Source organism: Aquila chrysaetos, chromosome 6 (genome assembly GCF_900496995.4).
Source record: "Aquila chrysaetos chrysaetos chromosome 6, bAquChr1.4, whole genome shotgun sequence".
Taxonomy (NCBI): Eukaryota; Metazoa; Chordata; class Aves; order Accipitriformes; family Accipitridae; genus Aquila; species Aquila chrysaetos.
In genome coordinates, this window is record NC_044009.1 from 9,305,764 (window position 1) to 9,321,415 (window position 15,652).

The window sequence follows — 15,652 nt, forward strand, 5'->3', positions numbered from 1 at the left end:
ATCAAAGCCTCCAAAGCAGCAATCAGACACCCTCCAAATTAAGCGGACGTGAGAAGTGAGTTTGCAACTTCAGATCGATCTGGCGGCCAAGGTCAGTTAGAGGGAAGCTGAGTTCCTGGAGAAGCCACTGTGGAAAGCGAGTTGTAATAGAAAGAAGTTGTAATAGTCTCCAGCCGGCACAGACCTCCAGCTGCCGCTGACCCAGTTAACACTAATGCTCGCCTGCAGGAAACTTCCACTCCATTTTCGAGGCGTTATGTCGGGCAAACCAGACCATGGCATGGAGATTAGCCTGGGAAGGGCGCGTGATGCTCTGGCAGCCGTTAGGATCTGGCCATGCACAGGGTGCAGGAAGGGTCCATGCTGGTCATCTCAGCCCAGTGGAAAGCACAACATTGCTACAAATGAGTGCACAGTCATCCCCACTCCACTGGGTTGAGCACATCCTTGTCTGCTGGAGGGATTCATGATGGTCTTGCCATGGCCTGATGGCCCCAGAGAGTGCAAAACCTTGCATACCCAGAACTGAGGCATCAAAACACAAAGCCCAGAGGAGAACCTTGTGTCTCTCCCCCGCAATATAGCCATCACTTTGGATTTGGAAGGGAATCTCATGCTGTCCAGGGTGTCTCTCAGAGTCTTGTCTGCTGAGCCCATAGCATAAAGCCAAGAGGTGGAGGAAGGACCAGGATTTGTCTTTTTTTCTGTTGCCTTGTAGTTTTCAAGCCATTTTTAAAAACCTTTAGGATGTTTAGAAGATACTGTGGACTCTCCCCTCTTGGCCTACAAGAACCACCACCTTCTGCACATGGGATGAACAGGCTGGGGACTCCCTGCTGGAGTAGGGAAAGGGTTGGGATGGGGAGTGGTGGGCACCAGGCTGAATGTGAGCAAACCACAGATAAGATAAACTACTACATTAGGGGGACTGTGGCCAAGGTCAAGGGAAATTATTCATCCTTACATCAGCAGTGGGGAGGCCATGCTGCTGGGCTGTGCTTAGCCAGGTGAAGAGGAGGGTGATGTGGGATCTAATCACAGCTGCAGCTACTTGGGAGCAATTCCAAGGAAGATAGAGCCAAACACATCTCACTAGTGCCCAATGATGTAACAAGGGACAGTGGTCACACATTGGACCTTCAAATATTTGGGACGGTCATTAGGAAACTCTTCTTCACCTGAGCGTGGTGCAGCCCTGAGACAGGTCCCCAGAGCAATGGGAGATCTCTGTCCTTGGAGGGTTTCAAGACTTAGGTAGGCAAAGCCACTGCCACCCTGATCTAGTGTTGGGAATAGTTCTGCCATGAGCAAGCAGCTGGACAGGAGATTGCAGAGGTCCTTTCACCAGCCCTGCTGGGATTTACAGTCCTGTGCCTGCTGAACATCACTTTTCTCCTGGCTGGACTTCAGTCCAGGGATGCCCTGCCACGGAGTGGTACAGGCACTTTTCCCCTAGCTTTGCAGAGGTCCTGGTTGGCTCCCTGCTCCTCAGCCCAGCCGCAGTGCCTGTTGCTGGCTTATGGGCACTTTGATCTCTTTTACTTATCTTGAGTGATCTCTCTTATTGATCTTGAGATGGACAGAATTGCATCCTGGATGCATCCATTGACTTTTGATGGAGCCCCTGAGTGGTGGGAAGAAGCCAAACACGTGCCCTGGTACCAATCAAACTGGTATCCCATACAATGGGCCAGAAGTTCCTTGCAGCCCATAGTCCTGTGTATGCATACTTTTCACCATGCTAGGCTAACCAGCCCTCTTCAGGGATCTGTGTGAGTAGCCGTTGGCCACGGGCAGACCCTACCATTCCACAAAAGGCTTTTGCTTCCTCTGTTTGCCCTTCTCCCCTGGGGGAACCAGCCGCAGAGCAACATCAGCCCTGCCCGGAACACCTCGGCACTGCAAAGCAGGGACTCCTGTTGCATGCCTCCGGGCTCCTGGTGTGTTGTCAGCATAGCTCTGGGCACCCTGCTCTGATCCCATCTTATTTATGGCACATCCTTCCTGTCTTCTCACTGCTATTATTGCCTGAAATGTTGTAATTTAGATTCCGGCTGTGTTTGATTGCAAACTCTCCCAATCTACAAATTTCAGTGACAAGCACTAGAGCAGCTCATTTGCATGCCAAAGAGATCAATCCGGAACTGCTCGTTACACAAGCGAATAAATAAATAACGGATACATTAAAGAATGGGAAACAATCAGCCAAATTAACCAATAGGTGTCGAATAATGACAAGCCCTGACATCCTTAACAGAGAACAGGAGGAGGAGGGATGGGACAAGCTTTCCCAGCATTGCCCAGGGCTGCTCAGCATTCATCTATCTCTTCCCTTCTCATCCCATGAGCCAACAGGGATGTGCATCAATGCCAAGAGAGAGTGAGCAAGGGCTGGAGCGTGAAATCCTTGCTTTTAAATCCCATACCTGTCTTTGCACCTCGCACCCGCTCCATGTAAGCATCTGTCATAAGAATAACACATCCCCTGGGAAAGCAATTAAAACATTTTAGACATCATGTGGCAAATGGCCTTGCAGCCTGATTTTCAGCTGACATCTCAGGAAATCCTTCCAGGGCACATGAACCATCCCAGCTTCTTGTTTCATTGATTGAAGCATGGGAGACTTCAGAATTCATGCAAACACCATTGCATTGCCCAGGAAGTTTATCTGGTGGTCAGCAGCATGGGTTGAGCATTTTGGGGCAGGCCAGCTCAACAGCTACAAAAACAGTTTGCATGGTTATTCGGGCATCATTAAGTCTCCAGTGACTGCAGAAGCACGGATGCTCCGAGCTGTCCTGCCTTCCTAGTGGGTTGTGGGTGGCAGACTGGGATGCCAGTGACTGGCAGCAGAGGTGTGTGTAGTACCTGCCAGTACTGCTGATCTCCCACCACCCTCCTTTGTCTCTGCATCCTGTAGAGTGACAGGTAGGTGCTAGCTACTTGATTTATCCTCCTCTGGCAGCTCCTGCCTGTCATCGCTCAGGACCCCAGGGGTTCCCCAGCAGGGAAGGCAGCGGAAGAGCATCTCTCCCTGTTGTCTGCTGTCAGGCAGCTCGTGTGTGCCTGCAGGCACTGGGGACGCAGGATGGAGGCTTTGCAGGGATCACTTTTCTTTCACAAAGGGGTGCAAGGCTGGGATGGTGCTGACCTATCTTGCCTGGCACCACCAGGTTGGAGGGCAGCAAGGAGGTTGAAGGAGCTGCCCCATGCCCCACCCTGAAAGGAGGAGGGTTGCTCAGGGTAAAAATCCATCCAGAGCAAGGCTGGTCCTGGGTCTGCAGCAGAGCCAGGAGGCCATGACAGGTGCCCTAAATGATGTGGATGCTCACCAGAGTGATCGGGTTCCCCCAGACACAGGGCTGTCCTCTTTGGGGCTGGTTTTGGTGCCACCTGGGGCTCTGCAGAGCACCTACATCCTCTGACTACTCCAGCGTACACGCACCTTCCCCTCTGCCTTGGACTTGGCCCCATTTCATGTCATCTGGGGGTCCCCTCTGTCATCCTTGCCCCTTCTGCATGCTGGAGCCTGCTGATGGTGATGCTGGTGGGACGCTGCTGGACTTGCATCAGCAGGGATAACCTGCCAGGGCTTCACGATCCCTTGCACCTTCCACCATGGCTTGGTCCTCACTGAGGAAACACCACTTCTCCCCTACTCTCAGGGCATGCAAAACCGCTCCCAGCTCCGGGGAAGGGCATTTGTGGCCTCACTGGGGCCGTTTGCAGGAAGGAGCTGGGTTATTCTGGCTCCCGACGTGCAATTGCTAGGTGCCGAGGCGGAGATGCCCGTATGCTTGCTCTGCGGCTGGACATCCTGCCAGGTGGCCTCTGGGGACACGGGGATCCCCAGGGGCTCCCCCCCCACCTGCTTTTGGAGGAGGAAGATGAGCCCTGATGGGCAGGTGACACCGAGCATGGCTGAGGCAGCACTGCCATCTCGTGGCGTGTCACCTCCCTGCCTGTGCCACGCCAGGCACGGCCCTCACCGTGTCCTTCGTCCACCACCCGCTCCCAGAGACACCCTGATGAGAAGGGGAAGGGAAGGGGAAGGAGGAGTGTGCGAGGTTGGCGGTATTTTGGGGCTGGCAGATGCGGTCTGCAGATACCTCCTGCATGGCACCGTGCAATGCTCACCCGCGACTCCCCGCAGCCATCCATCCTCTGGAGCCACGGATGTCCCAGCTGCAGATCGGGAGGAGGAGATGCTCAGAGTATGGGAGGGGAAGGCTTGGCTTGAACACAGCAACACTGGAAGTCAAGCAAGTGGGGCTAAGCACTGCTGAGGAGTCTCAAGGACCTGGAGGAGGTGCCGCCTGGACCAACATCAGCTTCCAGGAGATGCTGGAAACCCGTAACCAGTGCCTTGTAATTCAGCAGTTAAATGGGGCTAAGGGGACAGCCAGGGACAAAGGACACGGGAGCACTAAGACACAGCCATCAATCAATCCTGGATGAAATGATGGAGTGGTCTTATTTTGGCTGTATATTAAGAAAGGGCAATAGGGCAGAAATACAATTACTGTCCAGAAACACCGTTTTGTGGAAGGCAGGTCTTTTCAAACTCACCTGTCATCTTTTCTTGACATGATTACAGGTCTGGTTGATAGAGGAACTCTGCTGATAAAATAAAATTGCATTTCTTCTGGGCATCTGATTTATTACGGGGTAACAATTTGATTAAAAATGTGTATTATATTGCATTAAGAGGGCATATATTCAATGAGTTAAAGACCAGCTCAGTGACAGATCTCCAAAGGTAATTATTAATGGAGATACACTGATGAGCAAAGTTTTGTCTGACAAGAGTCTCTGGTCTGATTTTTAGTTTCACACTAGTCATTCCCTTTTTCAGGTGTTTTGGAAATGATGCAACGCCTTCCTTGGGACTGCTAGAGGCAGGGGGAATGGAGGGTTTGCCAGCCCCCCTTGGCTTTGGGACCACCCTGATCCCAGGCCTGCACACTGGTCTCTTTCCTTGAACATCCTCGCCTGAGCTCCAGCTGCTGCTACATTTGCTTTGGGGACCCCAATGCCTCTTTCTCATGAAGGTCAGTGCAGCAGCTGCCACAGGACTCCTGAAAGGAGACTCCAGGTGGATATGGATCAGAAAGCCCCTCCTAGCTACCCACTGCATTCCCCATGGGGTGGCCTGGCTGGTCCCCAGGGTCCCAAGGACGTTCACCTGCTGGGATCATTGTGGCACATCTCATCCCTCTGTTCCCTGCCACGGCGGGACTTGGGTACTGGTGGCATTTTGGGGCTCTTTTGTGGCAGAGCTGAATGCACAACCCTGGGCGCCTTTCCTGGGCTCAGTGATGCTTTGGCTTTTTCATTTTGCAGGTTTTGGTGAGGTGACACACAGCTCCTGGGGTTGCCAAGATCTGGCTGGTGCAAGGCATAGCTACTCAAAGGGGACCAGGAGCAACCTAGGTGCCAGAAACCCCCATCTTCTGCTCTACTACAGAGACAAGGTCCCCAAACCACTGAAGCGAGGGCAGTGGGAAGGAGATACCTCATCAAGGATGCTCGAAGCCCTGCTGAGCCACACAGGCACTGATGATCCCTTTGCTGAAGGTCTGCTCAGTCAGGGTTCTGTACCATGGTGGGCATCTGGAGGGCTCAGTCCCCAGCAGCAGCGATGACAAGGCTGGGTACCAGTGACAGCCATGCTCTGCCCATCACCGAGACCAGGGGCCATCAAGAATGATCCCTGGGCCCCACCAAGCATCCCTTGGTTGGCCGTGCCACTTACTGCTCACATCAGCTGTCCCCCTCCTGCAGTGACAGAGCTGTGGCATGCCTTTGGGCACCCTCCACCTTTGTGTTGCTTTGTGCCCAGTCACCACCGGTCTCTGCTTCGGGGACTGTGCTTCTGGGCCAGGCTGGGAACCCTGCAGTCCTGTATTTTTGCTGACCAAGCTGTTCCCTGACTGTAACCAGCACAGCCAGGGTCAAGCGTGGAAAGGGGAACAAGTTTCTCTCATATGCAAAGAAAGTGAAACTTGGCACTTCTATTCCCTGACCAGGCAAACCACTGTGCATGCACATACATCTCCCCCACCCTGCTCCTCTTCCTTCCTGCTCCCAAGGAAGATCTTCCAGCAAACAGAGCTGCTGCTCAGACTGCTCTGTCTTCACCCCCAGCAAAGAGGTAAGTCATGCAAATAGCTGGGGACACGTCTCCTCTGCCACCACTCTCCAGTCCTTGCTCCCTGTCCCCCTCCACAAGGGTTTAAAAGTAGGAAAAGGGGGAGAAGATGATAGGGGTGGGGGGGAGCTGCAGGAATCTGTCCTTGCTCCATGTGGCTGTGGACATCACTAGTCTCTGCAAGCTTGTCCTGTGCCGAGTACCTCAGGTTTTGGGGTAGGTCTGTGCGCTCAGGACATCTCTCCTCTATCCCAGCTCTGTGTGTTGGAGATCTGGATGCCCTTTGCCTGTTTACCCTTTTCCTGTTTAACCCTTTCCTACTTATCCCTCTCCTGTTTGTCCTTCCTCCGTTGAGTCTTTTTGCATCCCTTCCTCACTTGTGCTCTCTATCCCGTGGGACCACTGCCCCGTACACCAGTGCTTGCTCCCCCAGCACTGGAAGAAGCATCCTCTACGTGCAGCTGATGTGCGACCACCCATCCCCAGGACACGCACCAAAGCATTTATGCCATGCTCCATGTCCTGGGCTTTCCAATCCCACAGCCCTGCCATGAGCACATGTCAGAGATTTTCAGTAATATCAAAGATTTCAGATCATGCAAGGAAGCAGCCTCAAAATCCTTCCGTGAATTTATTTCCACCATTGCATGTGGTGTCCAGCTATCTGTATTGGAAAACACATGGGTGTCATGGTAGATCTGTGCATGCATCTGATGAGACCACTTGCATGTCTGTGTCCAAGGTGCATCTGTGTGTTTGCTGTGTGCTTGCCTCCATCCCCAGTTCCCCCACACCTGTGCTTGTAGGGAGGCAGGATGCAACCTGGGCTTTGGCTGGCAACCAGCACCCTGGCAGCAGTGCTGGGCCTGGCCCTGCTGGAGGATGACGTGTGTCGGGCACCAGACGGCAAGAACGGCTTCCCGGGAGTCCCTGGCCTCGACGGGAGGCCAGGGCAGAAGGGTGACGTAGGAGAGCCAGGTAAGGGGGAGCTGGGGATGTGCAATGTGGGTGGCCTGGGAGCCTCAACCCTCTTGGTGGGAGCATCACGGGCTGTGGGAGCAGCTCAGGAGGTGCCAGCCAGATGTACACGAACTGCTACTCCTCACCATCTCTCCCCAGGGAAACCATCACAGAAGACAGGCATCAAGGGACTCAAGGGGGATGCAGGCGAGCGGGGGCCTCCTGGCGTCCCAGGAGACCAGGGCTACCATGGCCTGCATGGCTCCCCCGGGATCCCAGGAAGGACGGGGCTAAAGGGGGCCAAGGGGAAAGCTGGCAATATCCTGGATCATCCACGTCCTGCCTTTTCCGCTTCGCGGAGGTCCCCACCCTCCAATGGCAAGACAGTCGTGTTCGACAACATCATCACCAACCAGGAGAGCTCCTACAATCCCCAGACCGGGGAGTTCACCTGCCGTGTCCCCGGGCTGTACTACTTCGCCTTCCAGGTGATCTCCAGTGGGGACCTCTGCCTGAGCATCACCAAGAACAGGGAGCACGTGGTCAGCTTCTGTGATTACAACAGCCGTGACATCCTGCAGGTGAACTCAGGCAGCAGTGTGCTCAGCCTGGCCGTGGGTGACCAGGTCTCTGTGAGCACTGACTCTGCCAGGGGCAACACGATTTACAGTGGCTCTGAGGCTGACAGCGTCTTCAGCGGCTTCATGCTCTTCCCTCAGATGGGCTGATGGACTGCCAGTCAGGACCTGCTTAGCACCAGAGCATCGCAGTGTGTGTGTGTGTCCGCATGTGTTTTCCCCCTGTGAGTGCATGGGGTGGTTTAGTACCACAGCAAACGGGGATGGCCCCAAACTGAGCAACCAGACAGGTCTTGTTCTTCCACCGATGTCATAAAGTGCCCAGGCTGTGGGTCACCACTGCAGTAGTGAGACCCCTACTAGCACTTATCTCCATGCTAGGCCTGCCCACTCCGTCCTGGAGGCAAAGGACTGCTGGCCCCAGCGGCCCTTTCTGCTCCTGGGCACTCCAACCCCACACCAGAGGGGACCAGTTGTCACTGGGGCCATTCACCAGCTGTGGGTCTTTGTTCCTGAGTGGGAAATCACCGCATCCCACTGCTTCTGCTACACTAACCATTGCAAAAGCCTTTCTGGCACCGGGCCACTACTGCCTCACATCCTCCCCATCAGTATAAATAAACCTTTCTTCCAAGACAGCCGCTTGGGTTTTCTTTCCTATTCATGCATCTTCCCCAAACCATCAACGTCCTGCGCCCCTTCCCAAGCTGTCCAGGGAGATAAGTGATCCCACTTTGCCCCTGGCCAAGCAGACCCCAACTGCAAAGGCAGATGGACAGGAGGGAACTGAGTATACAAGCAGAGCTGGCACTTACAGGAATGGGAACTCCCTGGGACTAGCCTATGTGTGTCCTTTTTCTGATGAGTCCAAGCTAGCTGTCCTGTACAAGGGTAAATACAGGCAGCAGATCATGCACCTCATCCGCATGGTCCTCTTCTGGTACCCAACTCTCCCAGGAAGGGGAAAGGCAGCTATGGTCCTCCAGCCTTTCAGCAAGGAGGGACAGGGACATCAGGGTGACTGATAGGGTTGTGGGGTGATGGTGGTGGGGTTTTGGGGTGATGTTCACCCTCTTCAGCTTGGGGTGAGACTAGTGGGAAGTAGGGCTGTCTGGGCAGGTATCAGGCAGCCAGAAAGCATCAGGGAAGCCATGCAGGTGCTATACCCTGGGACTGCTGCTTGGAGAAGCTGCTCCACACATGCTGGGCAAATGTGTCCATTCCTGGAGCAGTGAGGAGGAGGCCAGGTCACCTGCAAGGAGCAACACCCTGACCAGGGATGCTGGGGCCCCAACGAACCCAGCACAACTGGTGGAACACAGGGCAAGGTGCAGAGAGGACAGGCAGCCTACAGGTTAGAAACCCTCAAGGAGAAAAAGCATTCAGTCCCATTGCCTAGGGGTGCAGCATCTCCCATCAGAGCCAGGCAATGACCTTGCACCAGCCCTTCATTGCACAGGAGTCTCTGGCTCCATGGAGCTGGCATGAGGCTCTGATCCCCATCTGGTCACTGCCTTTCTGCTCAGAAACAAGTTAAGGGTGGGTGAAAGGCAGGTGATTAGCAGAGGGCTAGTCCCTGTTGTGGTTGGAGGGTTTGTGGCACATGTCCTGGCGGAGGCTTATCCCACCTCTGTCCTTCCAGTCCCTGCTGCTGCAGTGTCACAAGTATAGGTCTCACTGGGCAGCCAGGAAAGTGCTTGCTCAGAGAAAATGATCAGGCAAGAGGATGTGAAACTCAGCTAGGGGCCAGCTGGGCGTTCTGGGTCCTCAAGGGCCCTTTCCTAACTCTGTGACTTCCTCCAGGAGGGTGTCACGGAGAGTCATCCGCACTGTGCTGTGCCGGCAGGCAGTGCCCACAGCATCCAGAGGGCTCAGCAGCGCTGGTTCCTGTGCCCTCACCAGAGGTAAGAGGAGCTTCAGCGTCTGTCGCTTTGGGGTGGGCTGCATGGGGACTGGGGATCCAGCAGTGTGGCACAGTGCTGGGCTATGTGAGAGGAGGAGAAGGAGACAGAGGCACTGCCAGGTTGCACACATGTCATGGGGGGATGATGCATGCTTGTCCTTGCTGGGAGAAGACCCAGTTCCTGGGGCCAGGCACTGTCCTGGGAGATCCCCAGCTGATGGGGGGCTTGATCCTGATGGGCAGAACCAGGAAAGTCAGGCTGCTGCTGGAGGAGGGGTGAGATCCACTGTGTCCAGGGAGCTCCAACCTCAGTGTGGCGTGGTGCAATGGTCTGCAGCAGCGTACGCATCTGCAGGGGGTTTGGGACATAGGACGAGGAGAGCTTTGTGCTGACCACAGGTACTGCAAGACCTCATGGCTCCATCCAGACTGAAAGTCTAACTCTCCTTGTGCCATCAGGGGCTGCCCTGGGGTTGGTGATGAGCCCAGGGTCCATCTCCACATATCCGCCTCCCCACTGCCTGGCGATTGGTATGGGGGGGACACAGAGGGCCCAGATGTCGCATCCAGGTGCTTCTGGTGCAGTCAGCCTTATAGCACAGTACCTCCTTTGCCCCATGGCCTGGAAGCCACATTGCTGTGGCCCCTCAACCCAGCACTTTCTTTCCCTTTCCATGCTCCAGAGCACCAAAATGGGGCAGAGCTTCTGGGAGCAGCTCCATCTGGCTCTCACCCTCCTACTCCTGAATGTGGGGTCTGCTGTGAATGGAGATGTCACTCACGGATGCTATGGGGTTCCAGGCCTGCCAGGTATGCCGGGTGTGCCAGGCAAGGATGGCCGGGATGGGCTGAAGGGAGCCAAAGGAGAGCCAGGTGAGTAAGCAAGGAGGAGAACCACACAGGCTATTGAAGGGGGGCCATTGAGTCCTCCATGGCTGGTCTGCCTTGGTATGCAGGCCACGGAGAGCATCGTCTGAGGACAGGGCAGGAGGAAAGGAGGCTGGAGAGAGGCAACAACTCTCTCCTCCCTGACGGAAGGGGCTGGAGGAGCCTCTCCACACATCTTGCCATTGACACTGACTCCCCTTCACTCCCCACCACCCCACAGGCATTCCGGCCACTCCTGCAACACGAGGGCCCAAGGGCATGAAAGGGGAACCAGGCAGCCCTGGCTTGCCAGGCAAGACTGGTCCCAGGGGTCTCCCTGGTCCCAGTGGAGACCCTGGGATGATGGGCATGACTGGAGAGCCGGGTATGCCAGGCAGCTACAAGCAGAAGCACCAGTCAGCATTTTCAGTGACGAGGCAGACTGGCGAGCACCCCTTGAAGAACGTCCCTGTGGTGTTCAACCATGTCATCACCAACACCAACCACGACTACAACACCACCACGGGCAAGTTCACCTGCCACATCCCTGGCCTCTACTACTTTGTGTTCCACACTTCGCAGACAGCCAACCTCTGTGTCATCCTGTACAAGAACGGGAGCAAGATGGCCAGCTTCTGTGACCACAAGACCAACACCATGCAGGTCAGCTCTGGTGGGATCGTCCTCCACGTGGGTGCTGGGAACGAGGTCTGGCTGGCGGTGAACGACTACAACGGCATGGTGGGCATCGGCAGCTCTGACAGTATCTTCTCAGGGTTCCTGCTGTTCCCTGACTAGAGGACCACCAGACCCCACCCCAGCACACCAACCTCTTCACCCTGCCCTGCAAACCCTGCTGCTCACTGCCAGGCTGTTGTGATGCTCCAGGTTGCTCTGCTGGGTGGGAAGCCCCAGCGAAGGGGTCAGCCCCAGCCACCAGACATAACCCCCTGGCCTGGGGTCTGATTGTAGGCAGCCACTGAACAGGGGCAACAGGCACGTCTGGATGCACCTGCACCCAGAGTGATGGTGCCAAGCCCCTGGGGTCCTGCTGGCACTGCCACGTGCATCCACCATGATAACCCCACACTACCTTCTGCTGCCAGAGACAGAGGTCTCTCTGCATCTCTCCCCTTCCCACCTGGGTTGCACCAGGGACAGCCAGGTATCCTGGAACAGGCTTGCAGCAGCACCTTTGCCATGACCCGGCTATGGAAAGTGTCAATAAAACCTTCTCCAGTGCACCTGGCCTAGTGTGTTTTTTTCCTCCGTGACTTGCCTTTCTGCAGGTGGAGCCCACATGTGGTCTGATGGATGTGGTGTGCACATGTGCATATGCTTGTGTGCATGACATCTGGACATCTGCATGGCATCAGAATGTCCCTGAACCCTCACTGCCTGGGCCGTGCTTAGCATCAGTGAGCATCACACACCATTCACAACCCTGGCTTTGCTCGGTGGGGTAGGAACCCCAGCTGCACTTACTGCAGGAAGGGGACGGTTCCTGTGCCCATACACACAGCTCCCACAAAGTGGAGGGACTAAGACTCCTCCAAGCAGGGGCCCTGATACTCCCCTTTGCCTCCAAGAGGATGAAATTCAGTTGCAGAGGGCCACAGACCACACAGCAAACCTCATAGCCATGCCTCTGGTGGCTGGGACATTCACAGGGTCCCAGGCTCACCAGGCACAGGGCAGGGGAAGCACCGGCTTCCCTGAGCCAGACCAAAGGAGCTTGTGGCTGTGGAGGCTACAGAGCCCACCAAAACCCAATGGAGATTCCTCCCAGTGGCACACATTGTACAGTGGAAAAGGAGGTCATCTCCCCTAAACGTCCTGGGCTTCACCTCCACAAGGCATTAGCAGAAAGCAGGACTGGAAATGCTTTTACTGCAGGGTGAAATCACTTCCCATCCACAACATTTGGGAGACCTTGGGGGACAGATACAAGGTGATGGATGCTGAGACCCTGTAGCATCCTCTGAGCCTTGCCAGTACCTCCCAGCAGAGCTGGGTATGTATGGAGAAGCCTGAGGGATGTGTGTGCACATTTCCGCAGTCCTGAGGGTTTACCCCAAACTTGTCTGGAGCTCATGGAGCGGTCCCTGCAGTAAGCACATCTGAGCAGGACCCAGGGCCCCTGCAGGGCAGAGTGGACATCACCCTGCTCCCTGGGGCCAGAGCTGTATGCCCGAGGGGCCCCTGCGTGCTATCTGGGGACAGCATGTTCTGCTGACCTGACCAAAAGCATTCGTGGTGGTTATGAAAGTGCCACTGAAGAAAGGGTAGGAGCTAAAGATAAAAAAGGGATGTGGCCCAGATCCTTTCACAATAACCCTTGCAGCAAACTTCTGTTTCTCCTTGCAGTCATTTCCAATTGGGACGCTGGTGTGTCCTGCTCCATCTCCCCATCTGTGCAACAAGAAGCTCAAGGTAAGAGCAAGATGTCAGCAAGGGAGGTAGAAGCACATGGGGAACCCAGCAGCACCAGGGTGACAGTCACCCCCTGCATCACTGGCACTTCACTGTGGCTTGGGGCAGAAGAGAAAGGGAGCTGCTGGGCTGGGGGTGGTGGAGATCCCTGATGGGGCCCCGATCCCTCCTGCTCCACCTGGGGAAGGGGGAGATGGAAAGGGAAGATGGCAAAGGTCCAGAGGGGTGATCAGGGACTGAGCATCAGTCTGAAAGGTGCCTTCAGGGTGCTTTCCTGCCCTGAGATGCTCTTGTCTGCCTGGACCTGGGGCTGGGAGCCTGTGGATCAGTCCTTGTACATTCTGCATCTGAATCAGAGTTTCTGTGGCTGGAGGATCCAACTCACTGACCACTTTTCTTGCTGATACTAGAGTTTCAGTGCTGGGAAAGTCCACCTGAGGCCAGAGAGTGTGGCTGGGGTGATGTGATGTCCAGATACAGCCCCCAAATACCCAGTGCTTACCACATGTTCACCTGTACCAGGAGCTGGGGGAAGGAGCTGAGCTGTGGGATGCAGGGAAGACAGAAGGAAGATGGGACCCTGGGACTGGAAACCCAGATGACTGTGCCAGTAAGACTGGTCAGACACAGAAATGCTCCCGGGATGAAGCAGGTGTGTGGCAGGATGCAACGGGAACCTGCAGGGATTAGGAGGGCAGGTTTGGGGATTTCATTGCCATCTGCAAGGACTACAGCTGTTCCTCAGATATGGTGGTGGAAAGCAAGAACTATCCCCTCGCAGATAACTGTTCTGGCCTGGGGAAGGATTTTACCCTGCAGGTGTGGTCCTAAGATGGGATGGAGAATTTATCCTCTGAGAGGGTCTCAGGAGGGTCTCAGAGCAGTAGGGAACTGCAGCACATGCCCATGGCAGCAGCATGGCCAGGCTGGACATCAGACCTCTGGGGCAAGCTAACCTGTCCTCAGATATTCATGTGGCTGAAGCTCTGGGCACTTGTAAACTGGTAATTTAAGAGTGAGAAGAGACTGACAAGCCCTCCTATGACCCAAGGGGCTGGTCCCTCCAAGGCCATCAGGAGAGCGGATTTGGCTCTGCAGCAGGATGTTTTTCCTCCCTGATGGTATTACCCAGATGCACTTTTAGTCATCGTCCTCCAGAGCAGCACAGAGTGCCTTCCACATCCCTCCCACTGCCTAAGGTAAGCCCCTCGACATCCTTCTGTGCTCCAGCAGATGCAGACTGTGTGGGCGATGCTGATCTGCCTGGCTGGAGGGCAGCTTGCAACTGCCACACTCTGCAAGACCTATGGCACCATCCCAGGTATCCCAGGGTCACCAGGACAGCCTGGCAGCAACGGCAGAGATGGGGAGAATGGCCTAAAGGGTGAGCGAGGTAAGGAGGAGGCTGCAGGTGGGGAAAATGTCATCTTGTGAATACCGAGAGCAGGAAAAGACACTGCCAGGCACATGGTCCAGGGAAAGCAATCCATTTTCCAACAGCCCCTTTGGGATGTTATCAGGTGGGGGTGTTGCTTGGGGACAGAAGGGGCTGGACAGTCCGGAGCACCCCAAGGAACCTGGGGAGGGAGGGTGCATGAGAGCAACGGGTGTCACACCTGCCAGGTGGGCAGGGGTCTCCGTTGACCTGCACCCCAGCACAGATACCGGTGGTTTCCTTCCCAGTGCCCCATCTGCAGACCTGTGGGGCTCGGCTGCAACCACAATGACTCTTCCTCCTCCTTTCTAGGTCCCCCTGGCCAGGTGGAGGACGAAGAAGACATGGGGGAGAAGGGAGACCCAGGACTGCCGGGGCACCCTGGGAAGATTGGTCCCAGGGGCCCCCCAGGTCCAAAGGGATTACCAGGTCTCATGGGGTTGCCTGGCCCTCAGGGGGACTCTGGTGACTACAAGGCCACTCTCAAGTCTGCCTTCTCTGCTGCCAGGACCATCAGCTCCTACCCACGCCGAGAGCAGCCCATCCGCTTCGACCGCATCATCACCAATGAGAAGGGCCACTACGAGAATCGGTATGGCCGCTTCACCTGCGAGATCCCGGGCATCTACTACTTCACCTACCACGTCACCTCCAGGGCCAACCTGTGCCTCAGCCTGAAAAAGGGCCGGGGTGGCAGCAGGGGTGAGAAAGTGGTGACTTTCTGTGACTATGTGCACAGCAGCTACCAGGTCACCACGGGTGGTGTGGTCCTCAAGATGGCGGCAAGCGAGTCTGTCTGGCTGGAGCCAACAGAGAAGAACTCCCTGGTGGGGATCGAAGGGTCCGACAGCATCTTCTCTGGCTTCCTCATCTTCCCCGAGGCTTAGCCCGCTGAAGGTGTCTCTCTGCAGCCCTTCTCCTGCTGCCGGCTGGCCCCTGCAGGGCTGAGGACTCCCGTGGAAATTACTCTTTGCTCCAGATTTGGTGCCCTAAGCATGTTACTGCCAGTCTTGCACATTAAATGACAGCTCCTTGTGTTGCTGATTCCTTCCTGCCTAGGGTTTGTCTCCTTTCCCCCAAATAATGCTCAGATACTCAGAGCATTGCCTCCTGCACCCCTGGTGCAGCCTAGGCTCATTAACATCTCATTACTGCTGAGCAGAGCCAGACAATTAATGCAGTTCTTGCTGCAGACCACGCTGAGTATTGCCTTCCAGAGGCATGAAGACAAAGTCCTAGCCCAGTGTTAGGAAAACAGGGAGAGGAAGCCTGGTCTCTAGCAGGGGGCAGGGACACATGACATAGTAGGAAAATTGGGGCCACT

General features: G+C 55.4%; 3 protein-coding genes across 8 annotated transcripts; all 3 read left to right on the forward strand.

Moving 5' to 3' along the window:
- Nucleotides 1-6,015: 6,015 nt before the first annotated feature.
- Nucleotides 6,016-8,328, forward strand: C1QA (complement C1q A chain). 2 transcript variants are annotated; one of them, XM_030018414.2, is made up of 3 exons: nucleotides 6,016-6,155; nucleotides 6,959-7,130; nucleotides 7,272-8,328. In XM_030018414.2, the coding sequence occupies exons 1-3, from the start codon at nucleotides 6,045-6,047 to the stop codon at nucleotides 7,838-7,840; spliced, it is 852 nt and encodes a 283-aa protein (XP_029874274.1). In that variant the 5' UTR covers nucleotides 6,016-6,044; the 3' UTR covers nucleotides 7,841-8,328. The 2 variants fall into 2 exon arrangements, with proteins under 2 accessions (XP_029874274.1, XP_029874275.1); XM_030018415.1 differs by having other exon boundaries at nucleotides 6,033-6,155; nucleotides 6,936-7,130.
- A 1,121-nt stretch (nucleotides 8,329-9,449) lies between these two features.
- On the forward strand, nucleotides 9,450-11,704 carry C1QC (complement C1q C chain). Its single transcript, XM_030018423.1, has 3 exons — nucleotides 9,450-9,594; nucleotides 10,277-10,466; nucleotides 10,702-11,704. Exons 2-3 carry the CDS (start codon nucleotides 10,286-10,288, stop codon nucleotides 11,256-11,258), a joined length of 738 nt encoding a protein of 245 aa, XP_029874283.1. The 5' UTR covers nucleotides 9,450-9,594; nucleotides 10,277-10,285; the 3' UTR covers nucleotides 11,259-11,704.
- A 1,065-nt stretch (nucleotides 11,705-12,769) lies between these two features.
- Nucleotides 12,770-15,372, forward strand: C1QB (complement C1q B chain). Of its 5 annotated transcripts, none has more exons than XM_041124507.1 (4): nucleotides 12,786-12,893; nucleotides 13,304-13,545; nucleotides 14,124-14,286; nucleotides 14,641-15,372. In XM_041124507.1, the coding sequence occupies exons 2-4, from the start codon at nucleotides 13,360-13,362 to the stop codon at nucleotides 15,213-15,215; spliced, it is 924 nt and encodes a 307-aa protein (XP_040980441.1). In that variant the 5' UTR covers nucleotides 12,786-12,893; nucleotides 13,304-13,359; the 3' UTR covers nucleotides 15,216-15,372. The 5 variants fall into 5 exon arrangements, with proteins under 5 accessions (XP_029874279.1, XP_029874280.1, XP_040980441.1 ...); XM_041124508.1 differs by having other exon boundaries at nucleotides 14,127-14,286; XM_030018416.2 differs by having other exon boundaries at nucleotides 12,788-12,893; nucleotides 13,416-13,545.
- The last annotated feature ends 280 nt before the right edge of the window (nucleotides 15,373-15,652 follow it).

Excerpts from the sequence above, each read along its gene's own strand:
- C1QB (XM_041124507.1), top strand. The coding sequence starts at position 13,360 with ATGTCCAGATACAGCCCCCAAATACCCAGTGCTTACCACATGTTCACC. Across the intron at positions 13,546-14,123 it reads ATGCTCCCGGGATGAAGCAG|CAGATGCAGACTGTGTGGGC; the intron begins GTGTGTGGCAGG and ends TCTGTGCTCCAG. Across the intron at positions 14,287-14,640 it reads TGGCCTAAAGGGTGAGCGAG|GTCCCCCTGGCCAGGTGGAG; the intron begins GTAAGGAGGAGG and ends CCTCCTTTCTAG.
- C1QC (XM_030018423.1), top strand. The coding sequence starts at position 10,286 with ATGGGGCAGAGCTTCTGGGAGCAGCTCCATCTGGCTCTCACCCTCCTA. Across the intron at positions 10,467-10,701 it reads GGGAGCCAAAGGAGAGCCAG|GCATTCCGGCCACTCCTGCA; the intron begins GTGAGTAAGCAA and ends ACCACCCCACAG.
- C1QA (XM_030018414.2), top strand. The coding sequence starts at position 6,045 with ATGCACATACATCTCCCCCACCCTGCTCCTCTTCCTTCCTGCTCCCAA. Across the intron at positions 6,156-6,958 it reads TCTTCACCCCCAGCAAAGAG|GGAGGCAGGATGCAACCTGG; the intron begins GTAAGTCATGCA and ends CTGTGCTTGTAG. Across the intron at positions 7,131-7,271 it reads GGGTGACGTAGGAGAGCCAG|GGAAACCATCACAGAAGACA; the intron begins GTAAGGGGGAGC and ends ATCTCTCCCCAG.